Genomic DNA, 25,473 nt, shown 5'->3' with positions numbered 1-25,473 from the left:
TAATGGCTTTGTTATATTCGTGAAATTGCTTTTATATCTGTTATTGGTTTCTTGTTATGCAGTCTGAACTATTGCATAATGTTCTATATTGTTCCTTTATCTTAGCGCATTTTGGCGAAAGGGAAGAACATGCAATATTTATCTGAATACTTTCGATATTCTTCTTTCGTTCTAAGTTTACGACACTTGCACGGTTTAATGTTTTTCATCCCTCTTTAATTCAATTTCCTTATATTTTGGCCGGTTTACACGCAGTGAGTATAGTTTTCTTAGAAACATGATTTTTGTTATCAGTAATTGACTTTGAACAAGCTTTGAGTAACTTCGAGTGCTAGGGTTGTTTGTGTCTTGAGAGTGCTTTTGTCAGTTTTTATTGTTTTTTGTATCGATCTGATGAGTTAAACCCTTTTCAATTGAATTTTATGGTTTGTGCTTGTTGTACTGTTACACCACTGTACAAGGTTAAGGGTGCGGTTTGGGATCCCGCAAACATGTTTAACACCGCCACATTCTGTATGTGCCTGTCCCAAACCTATAATTCAATGGTTTCCGTTTGTTTCTGTATGTCATTTGTTTTTCGTTTATTGTTCAGTAGATACATCAGGCCTTTGGTTTAAACGTTTGAATTGTTTTACATTTTGTCAAGTAATCTCCGTTAACAATTTACAAACGCCATCACGACTAGATTGACCATTGCGGAAAATTAGATTTGCAAATGACCACGGATGTGCTAATAAAATCTTTCTCCTTTCTGGTTTATGACTAAGAACCGAGTGAAACTAATGACAATGAGAACAAAACTTTACGACCACAGAGATGATTTCAGATCCAAAGTGTGATCTTTCCATTTCTATGTAGCAACATTCCAGCAACACCAGGACAAGGTGCATATATCTCCCAGATGATACGATATTCCAGATGGTTGCTGCTTACAAAGAAGCCTTTTAGCCAATAATTCAAAGAGGTGAAGTTGAAATCATCCCTTCGAAAATTTTACGGACGCAATCACCAATTGTTTGACCGTTATGGAATCTCTGTTTCATAGATGACGACGGATATGTTCCAATTGTTGTAACTTCAATCAAGTCCTCTTTTCCTCGAATGCGACCTACCGAATTAGACTTATCACCGGGTTTGTACTTGCATGAGCAACACGACGGGTGTCCCTTTAGTCTTTTTATTTATAAATTTCTGATATGACAAAGAGGAATTATGAAACTTTATTCGTTGAAAAGGCAACGAGCGTATTATGCGCTCATGGCGCAGCTCTTTATTTGCCATTGCATTGTCAGTTTGTTTTCAACTTATGAGTTTAAATATCCCTTTGGTATCCTTGGCCTCTCTTAACGAACGGATTTTTACATGCAATAAATAACAAGTCGAATGCTATTAGAAGAGCAAGAATCGCATACCTTTTAGAGGTAATTTAGATAATCCTAGATGTTTGCTGGTGTTGATATTGTTCAGTCTCAAGTTGTCAGTGTTTATTGTACTATTCTTTGTGTTTTCTTCTTTATACTTTACCCACGGTGTCGTCTGCTCTTCCTTTTCACGTGATTGACGTGCCCTTTTGATATATTCTGACCTTTTTTCCATTGATTAAGGACATCTTGGTTTAATAGTTTGGTTGTTTTTGTGTTGTGTTGTTCCTGTGTTGTGCTGTTGCACCACTGTCCCAGGTTAGGGGGATGGTTGTGCGCTCAGAAACATGTTTAACCCCGCCACATTCTTTATGTGCCTGTCACAAGTCAGGATCCTGTAGTTCAGTGGTTGGTGTTGGTTCATGTCTGTCATATATATATATATATTTGTTGTTTTTCATTAATTGTTTTGTTATGAATTAGGCCGTTAGTTTTCTCAATTGAATTGTTTCATATTTTTCATGTCGGGGCCATTTATAGCCGACCATACGGTATGGGGTTTTCTCATTGTTGAAGGCCGTACGGTTGCCTATAATTGCTTACATCCACTTCATTCGAATTTTGGTTGATAATTGTCTCATTGGCAATCATACCACATCTCTTTATTTTTATATTGTAAGTAGTACTCTTCTATCAAGAAAAACTTGCTAGGAAAGAGAAGCTTTGTGACATCGTAAAAAAATCACATATTATTGGAGTGCTGTTATATAAAAATGTCCACAGTCGGAAAGGTGAATAAATCTTTTTTGTTATAAAGTTCAGTTCTAAAAATTTCTTCACGTGAGTTCACCCCCTGTATTGTGTGAGGTTCGTGAAAGTCAATCTTAAGATTTTGTCAAGTGTTTTGCTGACAGTTGTTTTACAGGAGTTAATACTAATTAGGTTATGGGATCAGTTTACGATTAAGATTAGGCTAAAGACTGTTTTGGGTAAGGACTAGTGTTAGGACTAGGCAGGGGTAGGGCTATGTTTAGGCTAGGATTAAGTTTAGGCTAGAACTAGCTTAGTAAACTAGTAGTTCCAGATGGGGATGGACCAAAGTTTGATAAGCATTGGTATTTTAGTGTTATCAAATCATAGAGGCATCAGTATCTGAACATTAAAATCATACCATTTACTTGTAAATTGATAAAATCATGTTCTCGAATTGCATATAATAAAAAAAAAAAACATGACATTTGTGACGACTGTTACTATGAAGGCAAAGCTAATGAAAACAATATTGACAATTTGTGTTCCTTTTTAAAGGGGACTTGAAAATATTTTATTACAATCTCATTAATTAAGTCTCCCAAACGACTTATTGGTTTTGCTCAGTTCTTATTATGGAACCCTCAACGAAGTTGGGGTGACGTATTGTTATTATGTCACCCGATCGACAATGTCGGGTGACATATTGCTTTTCCTCCGTTTCTTTTTTTTATTATGGCACCCTCAACGGAGTTGGGGTGACGTATTGTTCTTCTACGTTTCTTTTTTTCCTTATTTTTCTTCCACACATTTTGTCCGCGCGAGTTCTTGGAATCCAATGGACCAATGTTGATGGAACTCTACTATAATGAGGACCCCCATGTAAAGTTGTGCACCTTGCTATGGAATGGTAAAAAATGGCCGCCGTTTCCATGGAAACAGCAAAAATGCAAAAAAAAATCAAAGTGTTCCAAACTGGAAGAAACTCCACAAGAATGGAAACTGGCATGTGCTGATTTGCAGTTTGACTTCGGAATTTTCAAAATGGCTGCCGTTACCATGGAAACAGCTAAAATATCAAAAATTCTAACTCTTTCGTTATAAGACCCAACTGGATGAAACTTTATGAAAATGTTACCCAAAAATGGCTGCCGTAACCATGGAAACAGCAAAAAAGTTCAATTTTTTCAAAATGCTCCAAACTTAATGAAACTTTACAAAAATGATAATTTGCAGATGTGTAGATGCACTCTTTGACTTTGGAATTTGCTAAATGGCTGCCGCTCACCTGGCAATCGGGGAAGGGTGCCATCCGCTATTGCTTGCAATGGCAAATCTAGTTATTATTATTATTCTTCCACCTTATTTTGTCCTGCAGTTTTTTCAGAGCCTAATGCACCAATCTTAATGGTTGTTCACTATAACAAGGAACCCTAACTTACGAGTTGCAGTGCAACTTTGGCACTAAAAAATGGATGCCATCACCATGGAAACCAAAGAAAGGTGAAAAAATAAAATTTTAGAGTTTGGTGGATTTTTTGGATATGCATAAACTTAGAATCATGATATTTTAATACAATGTAGGTGCCCACTATATACTGGTTTTGGATGATTTTGGCAATCACTGGAACTACTATGTTGCCATGGAAAGTACACCAAAAATTTCAAAAATATCAAAATGCTCAAAATTTAATGAAACTTCACAGTAATGATGAGCAACATTGGTAGATATGGAATTTGGCGTTGGAATTTCAAAAATGTCTGCCGTTACCATGGAAACAATGCAAAACAGGTCAAAATGATCCAAAAACCTAAAAGTGGCATTTACATTCTTAAAATGGTATGTCAAATCCATTGAAATTTTAATGGTATGTTCCCTCCCATGTACCAATGTAGCACCTGTCATTAAATTTTGGGAATGGTCTCTGTTACCATGGAAACCAGCAAAAATGTCAAAAATTTCCAAAAATTACAAAATGCTACAAACTTAATGAAACTTTATATGATTCTTAACTGGCAAGTCTAGATAAGACTTTTGACTTTGGAATTTTCAAAATGGCCACCGTTGCCATGGAAACTGCAAAAATGCCAAAAAAATTTAAATGATCAAAAATGCTCTAAATATTCTGAAAATTTACAGAAACATGTATAGCCATGCATATATAAGCATCCCGGTTTAACATTTTTGAAATGGCTGCCACTTAGTGGCAATGGGGGGAAGAGTGACATCCGCTATTGCTTGCAATGACAAATCTAGTTCTATATTTCTTTTTTTTTCTTATTATTATTTTTCTTCCACACATTTTGTCCGCGCGATTTCTCGAAATCCAATGGACCAATGTTCATTGAACTCTACCATATTGAGGACCCCATGTGAAGTTGTGCACGAAGCATGGAATGGTTAAAGATGGCGACCGTTTCCATGGAAACTGCAAAAATGTGAAAATTTTCAAAATTCTAAATCCTTCATTTTAAGACCCAAGTGGATGCAACTTTATGGAAGTGTTATCTGATATGCCTAGATGTGCATGCAATATTAAGAAGTTCCAAAATGACCGCCATTGTCATGAAAACAGGGCAAAAGTTTAACATTGAGCCTATGGAAAAATACATAAATGCTGCATTTTCTTAATGAATATTACATAGAGATGAATGAAACTGTATTGATATGTAACATGGCATGTGCCAATGTGGCGTCTGCTTTTGGAATTTTGGAAATATCTATCGTTAAAATGGAAACATAAAAAATTTCAAAAAATTTGAAATGCTCCAAACTTTCTGAAAATTTACAGTAGTGATAACTGGCATATGAAGATAAGATGTTCCACTTTGGAATTTCCAAAATGGCCGCCGCTACCATGGAAACAGCAAAAATTTCAAAAATTTCAAAATCCTCAAAACTTAATGAAACTTTACAAAAATGATAATTTGCATGTGTAGATGCGCTCTTTGACTTTGGAATTTTCGAAATGGCTGCCAATCGCCTGGCAATCGGGGAAGGGTGCCATCCGTTATGGCTAGCAATAACAAATCTAGTTATTATTATTATTATAATTATTATTATTCCTCTTCCTCTTCCGTCGCTTTTAAATTTGAACTTGTCCGCACCCGTTCTCCTAAACCGCTTGTCCGATTAACTTAGGGTTTCACAATATGTTAGACTAACATGTCTAGCGGTGCAATCAGGGTTTTGTTTGTGCATTGGGGTTTATAAAGGGGTACTTTAAGGGGCGAAAAGAAAGGAGGGTTTTACTATAGAACCCTAGGGGATTTTATTTTTTAAAATTTTCAAATGATTATAAATTGAAACCCGTGTGTGATAGACACAATCTTTTTAATTGAAAATGTTCTAAATGATAAAGCACATTAAATGAAATACAGGGTTGGTCCCCAGGGGTCACACCCACCCCCTGCCATTTAAGAAAGTTCTAATATCTTTTAAGTGGTCAAGATCCCCACCCCTAAACCATATATATTCTGGTTTGTCATACTAAGATGGTTTGAAGGAAATACAGGGTTAGTCCCCAGGGGGTCATCTCGACCCCCTGCCATTTGAGAAAGGTCTAATATCTTGTAAATGGTCGAGATTCTCACCCCTAAACCATATATATTCAGGTTTGTCATGATAAAGCACATCAAATGAAATACAGGGTTAGTCCCAAGGGGTCACCGCCACTCCCTGTCATTAAAGAAAGTTCTAATATCTTGTAAGTGGTCAAGATCTCCACCCCTAAACCATATATGTTCTGGTTTGTCATGCGAAGATGATATACAGGGTTACATGTAGTCCCCAGGGGTCATCCTGACCCCCTGCCATTTGAGAAAGTTCTAATATCTTGTAAATGGTCGAGACCCCCACACCTAAACCATATATATTCCTGTTCATCATGTCTCGAATATTTGAATGACGTATACGGTCAGTCCCCAGGGGTTCCTCCCACCCCCAACGTTCAAATATCTTGTAAATGGTCGAGATCCCCACCCCTAAACCATATATTCCTGTTCGTCATGTCTCGAACATTTGAATGACGTATAGGGTCGTTACCCAGGGGTTCCCCCACCCCAATGTTCTAGTATCTTATAAATGGTCGAGATCCCCACCCCTAAACCATATATATTCTGGTTTATCATGCCAAGATGATTTGAATGATTTACAGGCTTAGTCCCCAGGCATCACTAATGCATATAACTTTACTGGACCAAACCAATTTTCACTAGAATTTGCCCAATGTCAGGCCACCCTGGGAATTACGAATTATGGGAGCATCGTTTGGGAGACTTCGTAACAGCATCCATAACAATTATTTCTTGTTAGAATTGAAACAATAACACGTAATATTTAAAAAAAAATATGCAAATCTGGTTAAACGAATGTTATTTACTTTACAAGAAATCTTCTATGTTACATGACACATTTAAAGAGGAATTGCCATCTTTAATTGTATTTGTTTCACTGATTTGATCAAAAGTGGAAAGGAGTATTTAAGTGGATTCTATTTCCAGGTCCTTCGTTCCTTGACTGATGATTTCCTTTATAGCGGATTGTTACTTTCAAGGAAGCCATTGAACCAAGGGGTTCAAATGGTAAAGGTAAAGTTGAAGTCATTCTTCGAAAGTTTTGCGTGCGTCATTATGATTTTGTTTACCATTATTGAATATATGTGTCACACTGTTATAATCCAAATGTCACAGCCGCAATCTCGCCCTTCTTTTCCTCGAATTTGACATTAGCTAGTACGACTTAACACCGAATGTTTTCTTGTTTTGAGCAACATGACGAGTTACAGTAATGGAGCAGTAATAGTTTACACTGAATTCACCCCGGTTTTTGTTCGTGTCGCAAAATATTTTGTTTTCTTTGTAGTTTTCTTCTGAACTGTTGTTTATCCTTTTGTCACTTTCATGTTTGGAAATGATATTTTCTGTTTTTCTCAGACCTACGGTTCTTCATTGCTTCATTAGTATCTTCCTACCAATGTTTTTAGGAACACACAATAGTAAAGTGAATACTGAAATGGGCAACACAAGTTACAAGTAAATACAAATACAGGAGAATAAAAAGTAAAAGATAAAATTGTCAGAAAACTGCATTTATTCAAATCATTGACAACAAATGTAGAATATTAATATACATTTCCATTACACTGTTAAGCAAACCCATTCCAATTTACAATTGAACATAACAACAATATGAACTCTATGATTATTTTGTGTTTGTTAATTTTTTGCATACATGATTATATTTATGCATACTAAACGTTGGTTTTATTCAAACACATATGTTTTGTCGGAATTGTTTGCGAATATGGGCTTGATATACCAAAAACAATGATGTAAAAATGAAAAAAAATCTTTCAATACAAATAAAAGCCATTTATATGTACACCTTTCCCCTTCTGTAGAAGCTGAAATTCAGGATGAAAAGTACATGAACATTGTTATTGTTACATAGGTTCATCCAAATGTAAGTTTCTCTTTCACTGCATCCTTATTAGAAAAATAAAATTTAAAGAATTGTGTGCAGGTATCTTTTTCAAACAGATTGTTAACAAATTAACTGGAATGTACCGATACCCGTAAATATTGTAAGCAAATGTAGTAATGCATAAAATAAAGATAGATATTTTGATTTCTGAAGACAAATATGTTACAATTTAATTTGTAATGCATTACCTATATTAGTTAATTTTGAATATTGGTTGCAAAATTATCAATTCGCGATTGGAAAGTCAAAGAGGTAAAGATAAAGTGCAAATTTCTCTTAATTTTTTTCACAATAATGTCCAGTTTCGAATATCAGATGCAAAGTCATCAAAATTGAGTTAACAGAAAGTCGAAGAGGTTCAAGAGTAAATATCAGTTTTCTCATATTTTTTCACACCTGTCCAAATTGAGTAAACGGAAAAAAGAAATGAGTAAAACGTTTTCTCAGAATAAGGTTTACGCTAGGTTCAATTCCAAAAAAAAAGTTCTCGAAGTTCTAAACACCATTTTTTCGTATTCTTGCATGGAAAATTTAATTTAGGAAAATATTACACATGAGTCAATACTTGCGTTGTAATAAAAGCCACGACCAGTCATTGGAAATAATTACAGTAATAACATAACTTTATATTAAGATATATAATGCATATAAATGATATCCATTATATTTTCACTATCAGAAAATGAACTAAACCTCGTAAATCACATGAGTTTGAGAACTAACCATCTACATACCCGTTTCTAGTAAGTCACACTATTCATGAAACTAATATCACAATATTTTATCAGGCATCAGTTATATTACAAAATGTTTTGACAGTAATAAATATGGTTACATGTATGCATAATATACTGTCTGTACTTTCTATGCTCGATTTGCTGACCTTATTTTGAAAATGATTAACGCTTATTTGATAGATAATGGCACTCTTGTTTTCATTTGCTCCTGTTCAAACTTGACATGCATTTGATTCTGAAAATTGTAATTTATATAGCAGCTACACCATCCAAGAAGTATTCATCAAGTTAATTAATATCATCTTGTGTCTTACTGATAAGACCAGTAGCTCGTTTCACACAAAAATCTTACGACTAAAATTGATCGTAAGTTATGCTGAAATGTTCATGACTTACGAGTATTTTTTATCGTAAGAAATGTTATGAAATTAGTCCCAAAGGATAAATAAATCTATGTACATTACAAATCATTTTTCAAATATATATACAAGTTATATTTTAACAAGTCTAAATTGAAAACATATTTTATACACTGTTTGGCATTGTGTCACATGAACGAAAATTTGACGGTATAAAGCCATAATTAATTACAAAGGTCAATCGGTCAGACGCTCTTTGAACTTCCAATGATTGATTTCAATTTGCACTTACAATGTACAGTTATTGCACACACAACGTACAATTTAAGGCTTTATATCAATTAAACATATTTTGATATACGTTTCAGTACTGGCCAAGGATAAGATCCTACCGAGAGGAAATTCGCTAGTAAAGTAAGGTAACCATTTAAAATTAAGAATTTGCAAGTTTTAGCTTTCGCTGCACGATTAAATCATCTATCTTTCAAATTTAACATGCAGTACTTGTATAAGTAATATTCGATCGACCTTGCACGGAACAAATACAGTTTGCACCAGAATATGTAAGTGCAGTTATTAAAAACATGAACATGCATTCATGTTCTTTTGTTTCTTGAGTTTCAATAAAAAAATCAGGTACATATAGTCATATAACCTAACGTAAGTCATAACTGATACACATCACGAGGAGTATAAGCACGTTTTATACTATATAACATTTCTACGGTCTCTCACAATAAACTCAAATGAAATGTTAAGACTGTATATTACAATATCTACATTGACCAATTAATTTTTTTGAAGTTAATTGCATAATTATATATATATGTTATGATGTATATATGAACTCCATCACAGAAAAGCAAGACTAGATCACTTACACAATTTCATTATGTACACATCACAATATATATTTGTTTACACAACCGTTTGTTCTGCTTTGGGACTGACTAGACCTTCATTAATAAAAGGGTTTTTACTTCTATTATCAATCAGTAAAGACGCCATTTCTGAAGTTTCGCTTTGTTCACGTTTTGACAACGTAGAGTCTGAAAAACTCGTGTTTGTATCAATTGGGTTTGTTAATGCTGGCGTAAGATATGAACTTCCACTGTTCCTGGAGTCGACAGGTGTGTGTTCGGAATGTACAGGTAAAGGTCGACTGCCAAGAATAGAAATTCCTAAAAATAAAAAAAAAAACATATTGGTCATAATAACATAACTATAAAAAACAAAAAGAAAAGATAAAAAATCTACAAAACACTATAAAGTGCACCTGTCCTAAATCAGGAGCCTGTTGTTCAGTGGTTGTCGTTTGTTTGGTTTGTATCTCGTTTCTCGCTTTTTATATGTATTAGACCGTTGGTTTTCCGGTTTTAATTGTTTTGCACTAGTCATTTTGGGGCCCTTTATAGCTTGCTGTTCGGTGTGAGCCAAGGCTCCGTGTTGAAAGCCGTACATTGACCTATAATTGTAAACTTTTTATACATTGTGACTTAGATGGAGAGTTGTCTCATTGGCACTCATACTACATCTTATTTATATTAAAAACTGGGCAATATGAACCCCACCAAAGATCTCAGCTTCTTCTGAAGGGTTATAAGATATTGCTCCACTCGTGGCACTCATCGTGATGCGCATTGCAAGTACAAATTCGATGTTTCAATCGAGCAAAAGAGGCCGGGATTATAGCTTAGACAAATAGAACATATCCGTGGTCATTTGTGATATCGATATTCCATAACGTCCAACCAAATCATGGTGGCGTTCGTAAAACTTAAGACGGAACGACTTTGGCATAACGAGCCCTTGACCGTCAGGAATAGGTCACAGTTGGTAAATTTAAAGCTTATTTGCTGCCTTTCAAGCGTGGCCTAAAGTTGGTTTTAAAAATAATATTTTAGCAATTGCAAATGCCAAGTAACATAATTTAAAAAATGATTTGTAAATCCGGCTATGATTTATATCAGGTATACATTTATTTCTGTTCCGTTATATTTGATTTTTCCCTTTTTTATTTTTCTATATTTCGAATTCTTATAGAACCAGTATGGTTAATTTTTCAATTATAAAGCGTTGTGTTAGTACCGTTTAACCTGCACGTATATTTCTATTTCAGATGGAGTCCTGTATTCATATTTATATAAGTCAGATAAGTGTATATGGTGTATATCGAGTTGCTCACAGCAACTTAATGCAACTCGCTTGAGATGGAAAATTATCGACAGAAACTGAGGGCGCACGTGAAGTTAATGTAAACACCAACGACGTCATAGGAAAAATAGCGATAATCAGATTATCCATGGTCTTTAAATCTCGAGGATGTTTCTCACTCGTCGATGAGATCGTAGCTGAGAAGCACCCTCTCGTTTGAAAAACCATCGATAATCTTTAAATATCACTTTGCTTTGATGGGCAGAAGGGCGTGAGTAAGGGCACCAGGGGTGGGCCGTCCTTTAATTTTTAGACAGGCGGGAACACCCATGTATATATATGACAAATGTTCCAATTCAGAAGAATTAAAGAAATAATATAGAATATATAAATAAGTCACCAGTCATCTCAAAAACAGTGTCAACCAACTCTTACTGACAACCATAAAACGTTTTCAGTGGTGTATCAACCACATACGTTATGAATGATATGTGTTTGCCAAGAGATATCAAGCATATTCACGTTCAAAGAAATGTAAAATATCACAATTAAACAATTTACTCACCCGATACTGAGGGAGCATATCGACTACCAAAAAGGTCTGATGTGTCATCCTCAAAACCACCCGTAAGTTCTAGATACTCCTGTAATGAAAGTTTTTTAACGTTTTATCATATGAGTATTTACGGTTTATACACTTAATTCTATAAGTCTAATATTTATCTAGGGGAAACTCTTAGGATGACTTGAATGTTTAAGGCGTATCGAACTGTGGCCAAGCCAGTAGAAGTATTCAAATGGTTTTATATAATTATATATGATATATCTAAAAATGTCTATACTGTACTGTTCTCTTTGCGACTGGTGCCAAGTGATCTGCGACCATTTTAGATTTCGAAAACGAGTTTAGATAACATATAACGCCAACAGAAACGACTGAGGAAAACAGATGATAGGTGATTGTGGAACATTAAGCAGTATACAATACATTTTAACTAACTTGTTGGTGTGCCGTAAATACGATACTTGCTTTGTACAATACTTACAAGTTGAAAAGAAAATGTATGTGCTATCTTTGAAGAGAACGGGAGAATTGGAAATTGTTTTTTTAAAAAGAAAGCAATAAAAGTCGACGAAAGAGAGACATCCGTGTAAAAAAAAGACAAAAGGACAAGTGATAGTTTATAAAGTCTATGCATCTATGAACTAAGAAATGCAGCAGCATGAATCCAAACAAAAACCAGGGGTGACATCAAGTGATCCGCCAATTGTTGCACAGATCATGTTGCGCCTGACTTAGAAAAATAATTTTTAATCTCCACCATAACCATTATCAACAGTTCTAGCCGATTTATACTTTGCAAAAGTATCAAATAATATAGGAGTTCATCATGAAATTAAATCATTCCGCTAAAGTTCAACTGAAATATGTCTGCTTGCTATATCTACATGTAGGTTCACATATGGGAAATACTTTATATATCTATTAAATCATACCGTTCTTTGCTGCAACATTCTATCAAATATATCTGCAAGTTTTGAAAATGTTGGTCTATCCTGTGGGTCTGTTTTCCAGCATTTTTGCATCACAGCATATCTACAATCAATACATTTATTATCTATTACATCTATATTCTTGGACTACATAATTTGACATACATAAATAATACGATTTTGCAAAAAGTTAAAGGGTTTTGTTATATCTAAGTGTAGGACTTGAAAAACTTGAAAAAGAGATAATAGATAATATGGAAGTAGTAAAAACCAACCACAGCAAATAAAAAAGAAGACTGCAAGACAAACAACAATAACAAAAACGCTGCACAGAAAACTAAAGATTGAGGAACACTAATCCCTCCAAAAAGGGACGGCAATATTTGCTCCACTAGTAACACTCTTGTATTATATATTGATGATTCATATCTAGTGAAAAGCGGACTGATAAATCTTTTATCTGAATCTAAGACATCATCAAATGCAAAAGAAATCGGAACATGCAAGTAAATTATCTCACCCTTAGATTTGATTGAATGTGAAAGTTTGAAATATATACCAGCTCAAATAATGCCATCCGTCATGTACTCATTGCAAGTAAAATTACAATGATAAATCGAATTACATTATGTCACAATATGGAGATAAAAGGACGGGATTACGGGTACTACCAAGTGTAATATATCAATGGTCATATGTGACACAGATATTCCACATGTTCCATAACAGTAAACTAAATCATGATGGCGTCTGTGAAAAGATCGAAGAGATAATTCAACTTTAGCCCTCGGAATCGTAGGTGCAATTGGTTTCTTGTAGGCAGTTATAATGTATCAAGAAATTCATGGATAGGAAAAGCATGTCATGTACTATCGTATCAGCTGGGCGATATATACTCCATTTTCATGCACTGCTGTAATGTTACTACACAAAAATGAAAAGTTCAAAATTGAAAAATTTTAATCTTTAGAAGTAAAAACTAGTTGTAAGCCCATCCTCATTGTCAATTTCTAGATATATAATAATATATAAATCAGGCTTAACTTCATCTGCGGCATGCATTGAGATAGATGCAGTCAACTAAGACACCACACTTTGAATTATTCGGCATCGGCCATATATCGAAACGTGAACTAGACATGTTATTATATTTGATCAACTCATTCATATTTACATCCAGAAAATGAAAACAAGTAAGTAAATCTTAAAAAAAACAATCCGTTTAAATACATTGAAAGATACTAGTTTCGTCTGTCTAAAAAAAAAAGACCCAGCAGTGACGCTTGAATCAAAAAGTTAAAAGCAAATAAAGTACGAAGTCGATGAATAAATTAGATCAGCGTTTAATGACTATTAACAAACAACTTTTGTACTTTTAATAACATTAACAGTACCATTTGTTCTGCTTAAGATGCACATTTGAACAGTTAATGTCTCTTCAATGATTCTCGATGTCAATATATAAATATATTTTTATAAGAATGTAAAAAACGTTGAAGAGCTGACACAACCTATATGGACTAAAAGGGGAGACTTACATTTGGGCGAATTTGAATTTTGACAGTTATAACGTTTGCACAAACAAATGGTTTTATGTTTGCTCGAACAAATGGTTTTACGTTTGTACTAATTTACCTGAGTTTTTACTAGTGTTTTAAACCTGATAAATACAAAGTCAAGATTCGTTAGTTGATAATTGTCATTGTCTGTACGTTTCACAAGATAGGTTATCGCTAACGTGTATTTTGGTATACGTAGTAGCCTGAATTTGCCGTATGATCAGCAGGATGAATTGTTGTCTTTCTCATTTACGTTCATTACTTTAACGAGTGTGCTCATTGTTTTGCCGTAAGAAAAACTTTACATTCTCAATAAGTTCTTATCCGATATTTGCATATTTTTATCTCCAGAAAATGTTTCCATCTTTAATCAGATATGTACGCGGAAATCCATCAAATATCAAGGATTTTTCCCTTTGTTTGTCTCCATCTTGAACGTCCATTTTCACCTTGTCATTTCACTTTATTATTATTATTATTATGTTTCTTTTTATCTGTGTCGCTTTATTTCAGAAATCATTATTTTATAAATATTATTGAAAATTCTACAATGTTTTTATTACTTCATTGATAGAAAATTTAATTAATCTGTGCAAACGTAGTTACTTTTGAACAAATAAATTTCGTGCAAATGCAATGGGTTTTGTCGTGCAAACGTAAACATTATTTCGCGCAAACGTAGGACAAATGTCGCAAACGTAACCCGCCGACCAAAAGTAATGCCAAACCCGGACAAACTACCATTATCTCATACTATAACACTCATATTCATACAAATAGAGGTACAATTTAGATTCGTTTGTTCTGATTTAAAATAGTCAAATTACCGTAGTGACAATTCATCTAGTATTAAGTTTCGAAACACAGAATAGATATTCTGGCGCAAAACATTTTGTTTTGACATATTTGTAGCTTTATAGATTGACAATTGTCATTTTAGAATACAAATCAGCAAACTAAACAAATCTAATGAGACATTTTTTTTGCCAGAATTGAATTGATGGTGCAATTAAATTGAAAAATTAGCGATTTTATATAGGATTGTTTCTAGTTTATTTCTGGTAGTTATTTAAAACACATTACATTATCTTAAAATGGGTCTTTTCATGAAGAAGTTCATATTTTAGACGACAAAAACGTGTCTGCTGATTACAAAGTAATAAGAATACTAAAATACAATCTCTTGTCACACAAATAAAATAATAGGATTGGTTTTCTTTTCAATGCAATTACATATTTTGGTTTTTTTTTTTAGAATTACATCAAAATAAAAAGAAATCATTTAAATTAACATTCGCTTGATATTCAAAATTCTAATGATTTAATATTTGAAAATTAAACTATCACTGGAATCTTCCGAGTTCTCATAATGCTAACTTGCCTATGTTTGTAGAAACTATTTCGTTACTTATCTTTGTCACATATTCAGGTCGTCCATAGTTTAATATTTATTTTAGGTTCGATTATTAATTTGTGATAACTGCGTGTATATGTAACATCCTTTTTAAAATAACCCAATGAATCATGTAAAACTAATCTCCTGTATCAGAAAATACAGCTAGAAAACCAGTTTCTTTTGGGTTTTTTTTATTCCACGAACAAGGATTAATATTTCAACTTGATAAGCCTACACATCCTGAATTTTAAATGAAATCTTTATACAATTATGACTTTAATTACAATTTTTGATGTATAATAGAAAAACAAAGGATATGGGGTATCCATCCGTGAATGTTTTTCAGAAGACACTTACACTGTCGACGTAATCGATCTCGCACCTTTTGGAGCTCATGCGATTCTCAAGTTTCTGTTTGTTACCTCGATTTTTGTCTTCTCTATCGATTTATGAGATTTGAACAACGGTAGACGAATGTTGTCTTATTAAACTTACAGCTCATCAGAACAATTTTCAGGTCTGTCCATGCGATAGCCCGCCAATAATAGGTTATAAAGACGTTCTGGTGGTACACCCGGATATGGAGGCGCTCCTGGTATAAAATTAAAAAAAAAAGATGTTAAAGTATATGAATGATAGTTTTAACTGTGCAAAATAAGAAAAATGTATGAAACTTATCCATTGATATCAAAATTGCAAAAATAAAATTTCTTTCTACCAAATAAAATAATTCACAGTAGATGCAGTATTTTTAAACCTTAAAATCTCATCAACTTTAATCGAAAAGTGATGTGAAAATAACACGTACCAACTGTACTGATTTTGATTAGCCTTTCTAGATTTAACATTGTCAAAAACGCCAAAGATACAACCAAAGATATATAAAACCATAGGTGTATTATGATACAGATTGTATTGTCAGAGAGCTAGATAGCAGAACATAATTATTTGTAGTTGAGCATTAACTTTACTGGATGCATATATGAATTCAAACTGGTTTAGTTTCTTGTTTAATATATCATGTATATCAAGAAATATATTTTACTTTGAAGCCTATTCAAGTTCATTTGAAAGTATCTTAACTACCATGGAAAAAACCTATTCTGATTTTTATTACTATTATCATCGATGTCTTCATACCTTGCCTGAGGTATATACTTACCGAGAGTAACAATTTCCCATAAAACAATACCAAAGGACCATCTAAAAAATAAACACGATTATATGACGATCATTTTTAATAAATGTTGAAAGACATATCAATTATAACATTCAGTATTGGTCATTTGAAGGATGTTGTTTCCTGTTTTATTTGATTTTATCACCCATCATCTTGGGCGGAACAACCTAAGTTTCATCCATCAACCTGACTGTTGTTTCTCTCTTTTGTAAATTTTATTGCCTTTCACTTCAGATGTTAACCATCCTGTACAGAACAACCTCATTTTCATCTATAAACATGACTGTTGTTTCTCTCTTTTGTAAATTTTATTGCCTTTCATATCAGATGTTAACCATCCTGTACAGAACAACCTCATTTTCATCCATGAACCTGACTCTTGTTTCTCTCTTTTATAAATTTTATTGCCTTTCATTTTAGATGTTGCCATTCTGTACGGAACAACCTCATTTTCATCAATGAACATGACTATTGTTTCTTTCTTTTGTAAATTTTATTGCCTATCGTTTCAGATTTTGCCATTTTCTTTCTCTTTAATAATCTTGTCCGTTCTCCTTTTTGATTTACGGTTTGTGAATAAAATTTGATTCTTCAACTTAAATGTTCTCCAAAATAAAGAAAATTTTGCTATTTATGGGTACATACTTACACGTCACTTTGTGTGGTATATATTTGTGCATACAGTGACTCGGGTGCTAACCATTTTACTGGAATTCTTCCCTAAAAGGGATAAAATAATTATCATCTCATTTTATTTAAAATGTAACATGTGAATGCATACTTTCACTATTAAGGATCATAAAGCAGCGTTTAGTTGTTAATTTCTGTGTCATTTGGTCTATTGTGGAGAGTTGTCTCATTGGCAATCATACCACATCTTCTTTTTATATTTAGATGTTTTGTATAATTTTTGCTTTAAAAATGTATGCAAAATTGTCACTTTAGTGTGCAGAACTTTTGAACGTGTGAAATGAATATGAAAATGTTATATGCAGTAGAATTAATTCTGGATCTGGATCGATCAGTTTAAAAATTGTTCTCATAAGTAAAGACTACTTATAACAAATATACAGTCAGGTATACTCTAGTTAAACTGTAAAAAGTGAATTATGTCTCACAAATAAAATTGTAAACGGGAAATGTGTACCTTGCTTTGTTTAAGATATGTGTCAGCTTCATATACATCTCTAGTTAAACCAAAGTCTGATATCTTTAACACTTTGCCTGAACCAACAAGTACATTTCTAGCTGCTAAATCTCTGTGTACAAGCTTCAATATAAGAATATATATGTAATGTCAACTAAACTAAAACAAGTAACATACCTACATCCTACTAAATTAATAAATCCATACTTAATACAAAATTTTCACTTTATTAATAAACAAAATGATGCATTTTTTTTTATTATAAACACCACCGATACGATACTAATATAAAGCCTTCGTAAATCAATGAATATCGAAATAAGTTTTTAATGTTAATGAGCAATTTCTAAAAAAGGATCGAAAAAACAGATGAGAAGCAACAACAACAAAACATGTAGAGTAATTGCTCAAAACAAACAGATCAATTGTAAAGCGATCAAAATATATCTGCACTCTATAACTGACTTACTTTGATTTCGCTCAGATATTTCATCCCCTTTGCAATCTGCCAACCAAAGGATAGCAAGTCCCGTATTGTTAGAAGTTCGGGCGGTTCTTTTGGGTTTGATATATGTTTTGACGGTTTATACCGCTGATTAACATAACCATTCTCTTCAAGTCTAGAATTTCGTAAGTAACTAAGCAAAGATCCATGTTCACAATACTCCACTATAAGATATGTTGGACCTGTTTAAAGAAAACAATAATTATTAGAATGAGCGCTTTGTTCAATAAGAGTTCTAAAGTTTGCACAAAATCCATTTTTATTTAAAGACGAAATTCGATCTTGTAATTTGTATGGAAATCTACTGTGTCTGAAAAAAACCCACATCAAGAATGTTTACATTTTCCAAATCCTGATTATTGTCGTACAACTGTTATTTTCATATTGATGGTGTAACTTTGTTATGTCATCATGCTTCCGATATGCTATGTTAGTTTCCTGTCATTAGTGAATTACTCACCATTTTGAGTGCATGCGCCCAGTAATCGTATAACATTAGGATGTTGAACATCTTTCAGTAAATTGAACTCCGACCATAATGCTTGTTGTTCAACTCCAGAGGCACAATCTATAACATTTAAAAACGTATATATATAAGCTCAATTAAAATCATTTGAGTACAAAAATAGCAAACTCCAAATCTAATTCAAAAAAGGGGAAGTCCATACAACTGACAAAATCAAACATTATCACTCAACGGAACATGTTAAAAAAACAACTGCTATAATCCAGACTTGGTGCAGGCTTTTTCCGAAGAAAATGGTGGGTTAAACCATGTTTTTATAGCTAGCAAATCCTCCCAATTATATGACATAATTGTAATGAATATTTTTTTTCACATATAAGGGAGAATAAGATAAAGAGGAACTATTAATTATCATGTAGAATGTTAGAATCCAATTAATGCAACTGTTAAATAAAGTGTTGAATTGTTAAGAATATATTAAAGAAATGATCAAATATTGTTAAAGTTTAAATTTCGAATGAAGGAAAAGAAAAATGAATTAAAATATGAAAAAGACAATAAATGAGGATTTATTTAGTTAATCCTTAAATCTTTTTTCAGTATAAAATTAAATTTGTACATATAAATTAATATTTACTTTTGAGCATTTTTACTGCTACTTCAGTATAATTTTGTTTTCCGTCTAAGTTGAATGCTTTAGCTTTGACAACTTTCCCAAATTCTCCTTCACCAAGAGTTGTGTCTAATTGTAAATTTTCCCTTTCAAATTCCCATTTTGCATCTTCGGGGGACTGCAATAGAAAAAAAGAAAATTTAAACGTTGAAGAAAATATTTAAGAATGTAACAGGAGATTTCAATTGGGAAATGTATTTTCAACACATTGTACATGCACTTTTTTATTTTTATTTCCATAACCAACTTAAATAATATTGGAAAAACAATTTACAAAGAGTTCCAGATCTTACAATTTGTCTCCTTTCAAAATATCAATAAAGATAAAAAAAAAACAACAAAAACTCCTTAATATTTTTACCATATAAATTCCTATTATTTATATAAAATTCTTCACAGTGAGTTCGTATTATTGGTTCATATGAATACCTACATTATTATCCTGTTCACACGCATGCTAGATTCAAATCGGATTATATGAAACTTAAATGTAGAATTCGATTTATGATTGATTTATTTATTTGTGTTTAGCGCCATTTTCAGCACTAATGTGCCATTTCGTGGAGGTCAGTTTTTTTGTTTTTTTTTGGTAGAGGAAGCCGGAGTGCCCGGAGAAAACCACCGACCCTCGGTAGGATAACTGACAATCCTAGTCAATTTAGTTTGGAATCGAGAGCACCTGCCACGTGCGGGATTCGAACTCACAACCTCAGTGTTGAGAGACTAGTGATATAGTATTTCGACTACTTAGACCACTCGGCCACCAAGGCCCCTTGGATGTATGATATTGGAATTGAATCCACGTTCATACGTGTAATTTGAAAATGTTATTCTATATCAAATTCTGCAGAAGAGTGAAATGAATATTCATGCATGCACGTTTTTTTGTGGCTCACAAAATAGGAAACAAAATGGTATGAATCCTCTAAAACATGCCTTTGATATAAAACCGGTATAATATACAGAGTAAACGAAAATTAAAAGACACACTTATAAATTGATAAATTTTGAAATTATAAAGAAACTAAGGTTTCAACTCCCTCAGGCAAAGTTGGCCTTAGATGAATTTGGCTATTTTTTTAGGTATTTTTGTCATATAGCTCTTCAATGTTTCGGTACTTATACATCCTCGGATTTCATATTTTTGGCTTTGAGCTTTCCTGATGAAGGTAAATCCAGAAAAGCGCTTCGGACGCATGAAATTATTAAACGTGTTGTTTTCAATTTTTTATATTCCATACAAGGTGAAGCATACAGTGTAGTTACTCAAAAATATAAACAAAAGAACAATTCAAAAATAAACTTTAAAATATGTTAGTATACGTGATTAGCTATAATAATTCATTGAAAGTCTAAACATATCAATGTACCATTTACGTATTCGTCGCGGAAATTTTATTCTTTTCGTGGACATTTTATTATGAATGTCGAGAGGATATTACTGACTTCGTACAGTACACACAATAAAAAAGTAAAATTATTATGAAATAACTCTTTGCATATAGCTCTCGAATCAAATATTTTAATATATAAAAATATTACCACGCTGCTATTGTACGATTCTTTGTAATATGGGCCATACTGTGGTGAAGAGTGTGTCGTCCTGTAATCCCTATCGTCAAAATAATCCGAAGGTATAACAGACATTGATGCGACACTTCCGACATGTTTTAGTGTTTTATTCCTCTGACACTTAAATCTTCTTGTTTTCCATACAAGAACAAACAAACATGCAAGCGCGCTGATGCATCCGCATATCGTTGCTATGGTAATTTTACAATCTATATCACAGATAGTATGATCACTGTTATTAAGTTTGTCTGCAAAATATAAACAAGCGTTGTGACATTATATAAATGTTACGACAATAAATTTAGAAAATCTAAAATCAGTTTTAACAAAAAATGGTAAATGAAATGCAGATAAAGTCGACTCCTTTCTTCATTCCCTAAAGAAAGAATTTGAAATTTCTAATGATTTAATTCATAAATATATGAAGTTTCAATTTTTTTTTAAATTCCGTTGGATTAACAATTTTTTTTTAAATTTCGTGGAAGTAACAAATATTTTAATGACGTTTAACTAATTGATGTATTCATGTACTTGAATTAAATTCAACACAAACAATCATCTATTCCTGAGCTATCATCCGTTCCTGTATGTTTCAATTTTCTAATTTTCAAACTTTAAACTAATCAAAAAATAATTTCAAAATGTAAATTTTTTTCATATGGAATAAAAAACTTATGTCAAGTACAGCAAACTGGATTAAAAACAATACATCAGACTGTCGAAGCAACCTAAAAATACGTACCATCCAATACTGGATCAACTCTAACATTATCTATGGTTTGGTTCCTATCTTTTGTACTACTATTATGTATGCCAGGTTTGTAAATCACCGTACTTGGTGTAGTTGACTTAAAAGGGGGAGGTTCAAAGCAAGAACATTTCCCATTATAATCACACCAACAAGGTCCAGTAGCTTGTAGAATACCTCTACCTGTCAGAGGATCCTTCTTCACTATCCCAGCAGATTCAGCTGAAAATAAAACTATATCTGAAATCAAATAAATTGAATACATTGCAAACTTTAAGTGAAGTCACAAACATTCGCACTATTGTGGTTTGGTTCCATTTAAATGTAGATCGTCTAAATGTTTGCGATTATACTTGTCAGGAGTTGGAACAAACATAATCTCCTTATTTTTATATTACTAGTACTTAAAGTCAGATAATTGGTTGTACATAAATCACACGTTTCAGGATAAGTAGAGGAAACTGTTGTAGGGTTGTTTGGGAATATATAGGTCGAAAAGAAGCATATATACTTCATAGTACTTTTCTGATTCTGGTTGGTACCGTTTGTAATCTATAAATTACGAAACTACATAATAACATATAGTTGTCTTACTTGTACAATCTTGTGGACATAATAAATGAAATGCCTTTTCTAAGGGGTCACAGACTTGATCTGGACACGTATGTAAAGTTGGAGAACATGTTGAATATTTAGTTTCAAGACCACCTCCATCATTTCCCTGACGCCAGACACATTTCCCATTTGGTGCACCAAGGCCACAACCAGTTTCACAATATTGCTTATACATAAAGCGAGAACAAGACTCATCTATAAATATAAATATATATGTATATAATTATATATGAAAAGATTATACCTATGTTTAACGTTGTCTGACCATTTAACAAGCTCTTTTAATAAATTACACACGATTGCTTTATTTTGGCCTACAGCTGTGGCTTTAACTTGAATTCAAAAACAACTACATGTTCCATGTGTAGATTTCCATGGTTAATTCTTCAATCATTATTGGGAACTTAGGTTCCAAATTCCTCAGGCAAAGTTGACCTTAGATGCTATAATTGTTATGTCCCTTTTGAGTCGTATGCATCCTTGACTTTCAAATCTCTCCTGATGAAGATTAACCCAGAAAAGCGGTTCGGACGAATAAACTTCATTAAGCGTTATTTTCTATTTCTTTTTAATTGTTCTTTTTTTTGTGAAACGTTTTGTGGCATATTGTTTGTAATTTCACATTTGCAATTAGCCACAATGTTTGATATAACACTCAATTTCATGGTATAAACGTTAAAAGTTTCGTCAACTTTAGATATCATATGCCTTATTTTACAAATAACTTTGTGTCTTTTGTTTGTTTGTTAGTTTGTTTTGTTTTGTTTTAATTGAGTGTTTTTCTTTTAATATATTTTGATATAATATTAAAGACAATTTGCCAAATAAATGATCACATTCATGTATCTTCACGACATAAACATATAGTTTAGATAGAGCTAGTATAAATATAAAAAAGAAGATGTGGTATGATTGCCAGTGAGACAACTCTCCACAAGAGACCAAATGACACAGAAATTAACAACTATAGGTCACCGTACGGCCTTCAACAATGAGCAAAGCCCATACCGCACAGTCAGCTATAAAAGGCCCCGAAATGACAATGTAAAACAATTCAAACGAGAAAACTAACGGCCTAATTTATGTACAAAAAATGAACGAAAAACAAATATGTAACACATAAACAAACGACAACCACTGAATTACAGACTTACTACATGGCTTGTCAGTCTTCAAGACATGATACTGTCCTATGACAGAGATAAACAAATCTGTTTGGAAATTATCCGGGTGTGAGATAACTGTTATTTTAACACCAATATCGCTTTGTCGTAACGTTTCAGCATTAGCAACGTAAATTATACCACTTGTTATATCAAAGGCATGCTTTGGTGGATTCATCACAAAGACAGTTTTGTTGATGTGTTCAGGAAACTTGTATACCTGCAATTAAAATATGTTTACAAAACTCCCTTTTAAAACAAAATATGTTTAATGAATTGCAAATTATAAATAAAAACTTACCTTAAGAGTGAATGTTTATTCCCAGATGAAAACATCCTACTTGGTTTTGATAAATAAATTTACGGTCAACTTGACTTTATGAAATCGATGATCCACTGCACTGGTGTTAAACTGATAATCGTAACTGGAATTACGACGATCCCAATATGGCGACGGCAGAAATAGGTAAAATCTTTTCAGACATTTTTCTCAAATGTAGCCCGTTGTTGTCAAGAGTTACTCAGCTGCAAGGTTTTTCTATACCATTAGATCATATTTGAATCGTAACGGTGCACTATAATTGTCTAAGCGCTTAGAAAATTGCCGTCGAAAAATTCGGGATGGTAATTCGATGGGATTTTTCTTGTTGGATAATAGTAATTTCTTCATGGGATAATAGTAACTGAAAAATAATAAATGTGTCTTCCAGCTTGTCAATGGAATTTTGTGTGTAAAAACGGCAATGTCCAGTTAAACGATGACATTAACGCGCAAAATAAAAAATAATGAAGCAACTTACAGGTTATTATTTAGGACAAATTTACTTACATGTATATATATCTCGATTTATAACTGACGACAATATGCATAACCTTTTTATATATACATGTACCTGTTAAAGATATGGAAAATGAAGCAGCTGTCGAGTCAGTTATTGTGGTAAATAGATAATTTAAATTCTTTCAAAGTTTCAATGTTGTTTTCGCTTTTAGGGTTTTTTGTGGAAGTGGGGAAAGGGGGGGGGGGGGGGGGGGGGGGGGGGAGGTATTAGCATTATCCCATATCCCAAAAGTTAAATCCTTTCAAATGAAAGTCCCGTATACCACATTTCAATATGCCATATGTTTTGCTTCAAATATTGCATATATCCAATCGACTTTTAAATCAATAAAAAGGGCAAGTTACCCTCCCCTATCTCAATATTCCCTATACCACGGGGGTGGCTGTGGGTTACCTCCTATATAAATATATAAGATATAACATGGATCAGATTTTTGGTCTTCGGCAATATATGAAAGGGGATATATTTTTTTAAATTTCAGCTGCACGCCAGAAGTGACACCACCCCTTCCCCTGTGCCTTATACAGACCTTATTTATCATAAGATCGCTGTCAGTTTTGAGTTCCCTGTTGTTTATATTCGGGGATGGGTCCACAATTTATGTAAAAGGGAAATGGGGGGGGGGGGTGCTATAAACTGAACGTGTATACTAAATTTCTGCGAGAAATGAACAAAATTTTCCATCAGTTACTTAACTGCATTATTGGATTTAACAGTTGATACTTTTGCCCTTTTCCTTATATTTCAATAGAAATACATATAGTTTAATTTTGGAGTGAAATGTATCCCGGTTAAAATAGCCGTTCGTATTTTTCAAGTGAATTCACTTTTGTTCTGTTTTACACTGATATTTATATGATTTTAAAATTAAATTCAAATATTTTGATTAAATACTCATGTATTTTAGGACGTTTCTTTAAACAGGGTGGATGGTAAAGGATCTAGAATAGTTACCAGTTTATTCTTACTATTGTTTTTTGTTACTTGTGTTTATTGTTACTATTGTTTATTGTTACTTGTGTTTATTGTTGCTTGTGTTTATTGTTCCTTGTGTTTATTGTTACCATTGTTTATTGTTACTTGTGTTTATAGTTTTACTATTGTTTATTGTTACTTGTGTTTATTGTTCCTTGTGTTTATTGTTCCTTGTATTCATTGTTACTATTGTTTATTGTTACTTGTGTTTATTGTTCCTTGTGTTTATTGTTCCATGTGTGTATTGTTCCTTGTGTTTATTGTTACTTGTGTTTATTGTTTCTTGTGTTTA

The 25,473-nt window shown here is 32.9% G+C and overlaps 1 protein-coding gene across 2 annotated transcripts in view; it reads right to left on the bottom strand.

The window, feature by feature from the left end:
- Positions 1-7,185: 7,185 nt before the first annotated feature.
- Positions 7,186-25,473, bottom strand: part of LOC127707428 (proto-oncogene tyrosine-protein kinase receptor Ret-like) — a 98,244-nt gene continuing 79,956 nt past the window's right edge. For both annotated transcript variants that reach the window (XM_052211941.1, XM_052211942.1), the window contains exons 8-21: positions 23,356-23,584; positions 22,181-22,396; positions 21,581-21,808; positions 20,809-21,086; positions 19,231-19,384; positions 18,588-18,695; positions 18,092-18,309; positions 17,623-17,745; positions 17,125-17,195; positions 16,458-16,498; positions 15,791-15,887; positions 12,344-12,443; positions 11,412-11,490; positions 7,186-9,873 (exon numbers count right to left, since the gene is read on the bottom strand). In XM_052211941.1, the coding sequence (XP_052067901.1) occupies positions 9,611-9,873; positions 11,412-11,490; positions 12,344-12,443; positions 15,791-15,887; positions 16,458-16,498; positions 17,125-17,195; positions 17,623-17,745; positions 18,092-18,309; positions 18,588-18,695; positions 19,231-19,384; positions 20,809-21,086; positions 21,581-21,808; positions 22,181-22,396; positions 23,356-23,584 (2,205 nt within the window). In that variant the 3' untranslated portion in view covers positions 7,186-9,610. The remainder of the gene's footprint in view (positions 9,874-11,411; positions 11,491-12,343; positions 12,444-15,790; positions 15,888-16,457; positions 16,499-17,124; positions 17,196-17,622; positions 17,746-18,091; positions 18,310-18,587; positions 18,696-19,230; positions 19,385-20,808; positions 21,087-21,580; positions 21,809-22,180; positions 22,397-23,355; positions 23,585-25,473) is intronic.

This window comes from Mytilus californianus, unplaced genomic scaffold (genome assembly GCF_021869535.1).
Source record: "Mytilus californianus isolate M0D057914Y unplaced genomic scaffold, xbMytCali1.0.p SCAF_7, whole genome shotgun sequence".
Classification (NCBI taxonomy): domain Eukaryota; kingdom Metazoa; phylum Mollusca; class Bivalvia; order Mytilida; family Mytilidae; genus Mytilus; species Mytilus californianus.
This window is presented reverse-complemented; position numbering and strand designations above follow the sequence as displayed.